Here is a 6,231-nt window from a genome sequence, read left to right on the forward strand (position 1 = left end):
TCTTAAATGGTGCCTAGAGTGTAAGATCAAAACGCTCTCCAAATTCCAATTTTCTATGCTTAGCGGTTTGGGCTGGATGATGATGAGTCAGTGATTCTGTCAGGACACTTGCTCTTATCTATAGAGATTGAAAAAATAAAATTTTTTCATGTTGCGGCCTGCACACACATGTTACACAGTTTTCACTTAACACAAAATTTCAAACCAGCATGAGCTATTCTGGAGCGTTAAAGTTTCATTTAGGAATCTAATCCTAAGTTCAATGATTAGACAAAGAACTGATAAAAGGTATCAGCTATACTGGGTATCTCTCCCAAGAACCGTCAGGTGGATTTTCTCTGGTGTTTCGGGAGATATTTGCAACTTCGTTTTTGTAGTGTGTAGGTCGTGTGTGCCCAGACAAATACTGCTAATCACGTCTTTCATGCATTGCCACGTGTAGACGGAAAGAGTCGATTTGTTTTCCATTACAAACAGAATTGTTTTTAAAGCAAAATATTGTGTGTCCAGAATTAGTATAGTACGATATTCGATTTAACGACACGTATTAAAAACTTTGAGGTTCGCCGATGACATTGTGATTGTCAGAGACAGCAAAGGACTTGGAAGAGCAGTTGAATGGAATGGACAGTGTGTTGAAATGAGGATACAAGATGAACATCAACAAAAGCAAAACGAGGATAATGGAATGTAGTCGAATTAAGTCGGGTGATGCTGAGGGAATTAGATTACGAAATCAGACAGTTAAAGTAGTAAAGGAGTTTTGCTATATGGGGAGCAAAATAACTGATGATGGTCGAAGTAGAGAGGATATAAAATTTTGAGTGGCAATTGCAAGGAAAGCGTTTCCGAAGAAGAGGAATTTGTTAACATCGGGTATAGATTTAAGTGTCAGGAAGTCGTTTCTGAAAGTATTTGTATGGAGTGTAGCCATGTATGGAAGTGAAACATGGACGATAAATAGTTTGGACAAGAAGAGAATAGAAGCTTTCGAAATGTGGTGCTACAGAAGAATGCTGAAGATTAGATGGGTAGATCACATAACTAATGAGGAGGTACTGAATAGAATTGGGGAGAAGAGGAGTTTGTGGCACAACTTCACTGGAAGAAGGGACCGGTTGGTAGGACATGTTCTGAGGCAACAAGGGATCACCAATTTAGTATTGGAGGGCAGCGTGGAGGGTAAAAATCGCAGAGGGAGACCAAGAGATGAATACCCTAAGCAGATTCAGAGGGATGTTGGCTGCAGTAGGTACTGGGAGATGAAGAAGCTTGCACAGGATAGAGTAGCATGGAGAACTGCATCAAACCAGTCTCAGGACTGAAGACAACAACAACAACAACAACATTAACAGGGACAGTAAAACGTGAAGAGTACAGCAGTACTGAGGCAGCAAATCGGTAGCGCTGCTCCACGGTGGCAGCAGTCAGCTCGGACCGTGGCGACGCTTCCACTACGGGAGTAATGGTTATTCTTCACATTTTACTGCCCCTGTTAATGCGTATTAATAAAAGGAATATCGCACTTGACGAATTGGGACTGCTGTATCAAATGGCCGTGTAATATTCCATTTTAAAAATCATTTTGTTTATAACGGGGAACAAAGTTACACCTTCTGGGTGTCGTACGAAAAATGTGCCGAACAGTATTTGTTTGAGCCGACAACAGACACACTACATAAAAAAAAATCTGCAAATATTTGGCAAAACCACAGAGAAAATGCTGTGAGAGGCACCCTATGTATCCACCTACAGACGTACGATGTTAGTGTTCTGCTGCTGTACTTTCTGGATAATACTCGAGTTTTAATGCAAGATCTGTTTCCTCCACAGACGGGCGCACCATCGCCTGCAAGTCACGACACCCGAGTGCCGAGAGACTGCGCTACCTCGAGTCGAAGATTGCCGAAATCGAAGAGACGCACTGCTGCTCCATATGCATGGAGCGGCGGCGCAACGTCGCCTTCCTGTGCGGCCACGGCGCCTGCGCCCCCTGCTCGGCCACGCTGCGCACCTGCCACATGTGCCGCAAGACCATAACGCGCAAGATAAACCTGTACTAGGCTGCCCGCCTCGGGGCCGTGACGCGGAAAACTGGTGCTCGGCCGAGACTACGACGTACGTCGAAAACCTGTACCGGGCCACCTGCTACGTGCGTCGTGAGGTAGTAGAGTGAGAGAGAAACCGGTGCCGGCCACGTGTCACGGGTGTCGCAAATCTGTAACGTCGGAGATAAACCTGTACAGGCTACCCGTCACGTATTCCACGAGACAGTTGCGTCCTGCCAGCTTCTACCGTCAAAGGCCTGCAGGTGGAGTCTACAGTGTCCCGGTGCATCACCAGGCGATAGAAACGATTGCGGCGCCCCACTCGTTGCGCCGGTAAAGCCACGGCGTGTGTGTGCGTACACTTTTTATTTTTACCGGGAAGAGTCTCACTCGACAGGAAATAGTGTGTCGTCACGTAAGGTCTCCGTCACGATGCAGTCTGACGCGGAGTGAGAGAATCTCGGTGAGACTGTGCGGGCAGCTGTACAGTGGTGTTACGAATAGTGCAGTGCCACTCGAGTGCAGCCGAGACTTGCACTGCATGTTTACCATTCGAGAAAAAAAGTTTTGCTTTCGCTGCACAGTAACTCGCCTGCCTTTGGGGAAAGTCACTACAATAATGAGTTTGGCAGCAGTTGAATTATATGTCTCAGTACGATATGAAATACTGTTGACTGATTGGGCATTGCAACATAGGTTTTGTGTCATTGTTCTCTTTCTGTGTGTAGGGTAGTCTGTACTGACTGAGTGGATTGTTGTATCACATTCTGTGGTTTACTATGGTGTGTGTGTGTGTGTGTGTGTGTGTGTGTGTGTGTGTGTGTGTGTGTGTGTGTGTGTGTGTGTGTGTTTGTGTGTGAATGAGAGTGAGAGAGAGAGATTTAGGTTTAAAAAGTTTTAACTGTAAGTATATTAATTAGAATGAAGTTAGTAGACACATTTTTTAAGAACAAATGTCGCTACAAAAGCAGAAGTAGCGTTTCGCCCGGTGCAAGCTCGACGGCAAAGCTAGAGTGTCATTTTGTACTACATGCAGGAGTGATATTGTGTGCCATCCAGGTTGTGAATTAGAATTTTATTTACCTTGGCACTTACTCAGTCAAATGCAGTGGGTGCTCAGATTTGAAAGAGAGATTCTTTCCTCAGCAGTGGAAATTCCTAGCCGGAATACAAACAGTGGTAAGCCTTGTGTACAGATAGGCACATAAACAGGAAGCTGCATACCGGACAGCTGTTAAACTGCAATTCCTCATTACAGACTCCTTCGTGGTATGTGATTTTTTTTTCTTCCTCCCTTTCTTTTTCTTTCTGTGTGTGTGTGTGTGTGTGTGTGTGTGTGTGTTACACAGTTTGTTTTTACCATTGAAAACAGTCACTCTCTTGACATTGTTTTTGTACATACTATCGCTTGTAATAGTTCTTTCAGATGAAAAACAGCAGTTAGCACAGTAGGCTCACATTCGTAAGGAACTGGTTTCTGTCTCTGGCCATCTCAGTGTCGCTTTTCTGACATTTCCCGAGACTCCATTATGTGAGTGCTGGGACAGTTTCTCTGCAAAGGACCCTGCTGATTTTCTTCCCAATCTAGGCCTGTGGTTCATCTTTAATGATATTGTCAATGACAAGGCATTAAATAGTGTTATTTTTCCTTATTCGGGTCGTAGGACACACTTGTCTAAGCTTACAGGTATAAGTCTTCCCACTGTAAGGGAAATAGCTTATTGCAGTTGCAAACATTCTTCCGAAGCATGAGTATCTCTTTTCCCAATTCCTATGTATGATTGGAAATGCTGGGGTGTAGTGATTTTATAGCCTTATGAATTGAAATCAAAGGCCAGAGGAGCAGAGTCAAAAAATTCATTCTTCACAGTCAAATAAAAGATGCAAAAGTGACAGTTTATGAATGCTGTCGTGTCAATTCGTGCAACATTCCAAACACGTGAGGTGGGCTTAGGCAAATAACGTATTATCAGTCATGCTGCAAGTGTAGTCCTAATTTATGGCTGTCCTAATTCTCATTTATGATCACAGACCACCTTAGTTCTAAAATATCCAAATTTAATGCCAAAGTGATGTCCCCTCATCATTTCAACACTTCTTCTTCCTGACATGATTCTCCTTATGCAGGTCATTCACAGAGCCTCTTCTAAGCTTCTCTTTTCTCCCACAGTCTCATTTAGCATCTCCTCCCATTGCAATCCTTTTTGGTTCACGCCATCCTTCACTGAGTCTCTCCATCTTGTCCATGGCCTTCCAGGTCCCATTCTTTTAATGTGACCAAACCATTTGGTTTTTAGGGACTTGGTCAGCAGGGGATTTTGTATTATTTCATTTCTTATCCTGTCTCTTTGTGCCTTACCGAGGATTCCTTGTAGAAATTGTATCTCTGTTGCTTGTATTCTGCACAGATCTTTCTTTGTCAAGTGCAACATTCTGATCCGTAGGTCAAAATGGGAAGAAAATATGACTTGTATATCACGATCTTTGCTCTGGCAGTTATTTTCCAGTTTCTAATTATGTCGGATACAAAATAATAAAATTTTGAACAATTTTCCTTTCTCTCCTAAAATTCATCCTTGACGTTTCCTTTCGGGTTCATTTTCTTCCTAGATACTTGAAAGCATCTACTACTTTAATAATTTTTCCATTGTGAGTTACATCTTTCATGTTTTCACTTTTCCTGCCAATTTTCATTACTTCACTTTTTGTAAAGCTTATTTCCATTCCCACTTCTTCAATTACTCTCTGTCAGGTGTTTGGTTGCTCTTCGAAATTCTGCTCATTTACTTCCTGAATTATCATTAATCCGCATATGCTATGATTTTCATATCATCTGCTGTTGGCCCTTGGCGAACTTTCCATATGTTGTTGTCCACAGCTATATTAAAAAACACTGTGGAGTGCATGCTTCCTTGCCAAGCCCTCTGTGCATTATAAACAGTTCTGATTTATTTGTCATCTATTATAACACAATTCAGGCATTTTTTGTATATTTCAGCACTTCTGTCGTATTTCTCGTTCACATAGTAAATGTGAAATTGTACGGTGAATTCTGATAATGTGAAGGTGCTGCTATTAGAAGGTGGCATTTTTACAATTTTTCTGTCAGAAAATTCTGTCCTTGCAAGCTATTAATACAGTAAAACCTCATTTATACATTTTGAAGGGAGATGATAAAGTAAATGTGCAAGTTGGATTAATGTTAAAATGAAACTTTTTAATATACTTCTATTAAAGTCAAGTGTGTACAAATAAAATACAAATATATTGTACAGTAATGGGTACAGTAGCTCAGCTTATATCTAAGTTATGGGAAATTAAAGTTATTTAGGCCTAAAGAATGAATCAATTGTGGTTTGTTTTTTGGAAGCAATACTGCAGTCATAAGTCAAGATTTCATATGCAGTCACTGTGCACATCTTGTCATCCCTAATCTTGTGTAACGTTGTGTTACTTGCAATGCAGTAAGTGCTTCTGACTGACTGGGAGGGTCCACAGGTCCACCATCCAATTCTTTGGATTCCCCAAAAATATTTATTTCAGCTGATACTTGCACTGCTACTTTATTTCCTCCTCACTTTGTACACAACACATAGCAGTACCAGCATCACAATCACCAAAATCAGTTCCATTTGAAATACGAGCCCAGTCATTCAAGTTACTGTCTTCGTATGTGTAGTTAAAGGCTACCCAGCCATTGACCTTCGTCGGTGCTAATGTGCACAGGTTGCCCAAACTCTTACGGGAATCGACAAAGCGTGCGCGAGTAATGAGTGAATGGGCAACTGTCTGTAAGCTACATTATGTATGTAGAATTGTGGACAGTTGGGAATGTGAGTCTCACGGGAAGCGTGCAAGGGATAAGTCCCTGCAGTCGCGCTATCCCCTGTGTCCTCGGTGGCTCAGAGGGATAGAGCGTCTGCCATGTAAGCAGGAGATCCCGGGTTCTAGTCCCGGTCGGGGCACACATTTTCAGCTGTCCACATCGAGGTGTATCGACAACACCTGTCGGCAGCTGAGGTTTTCAGTTAGTCATCATTTATTCATCATCTTCTGGTATATTGAAATCTACGTCAAAATGTTCAGCATCTTTGGAGTCGGCTTCAGTTTCATCTTCTGTGATGTCAATTTTTCAAAAGGAGTTGGGTATTGTGTATGGCTTCAATTGATCCCAAGCATTCCT

At 42.3% G+C, this 6,231-nt stretch overlaps 1 protein-coding gene across 1 annotated transcript in view; it reads left to right on the forward strand.

Annotated features, from left to right (window-relative positions):
* The window catches only part of LOC124719963 (E3 ubiquitin-protein ligase MIB2), a 215,178-nt gene extending 209,199 nt beyond the window's left edge, over positions 1-5,979 (forward strand). Inside the window, exon 19 of the mRNA XM_047245178.1 lies at positions 1,834-5,979. Within this exon, the coding sequence (XP_047101134.1) occupies positions 1,834-2,063 (230 nt within the window). The 3' untranslated portion in view covers positions 2,064-5,979. The remainder of the gene's footprint in view (positions 1-1,833) is intronic.
* The last annotated feature ends 252 nt before the right edge of the window (positions 5,980-6,231 follow it).

Source organism: Schistocerca piceifrons, chromosome 11 (assembly GCF_021461385.2).
Source record: "Schistocerca piceifrons isolate TAMUIC-IGC-003096 chromosome 11, iqSchPice1.1, whole genome shotgun sequence".
NCBI classification, from domain to species: Eukaryota; Metazoa; Arthropoda; class Insecta; order Orthoptera; family Acrididae; genus Schistocerca; species Schistocerca piceifrons.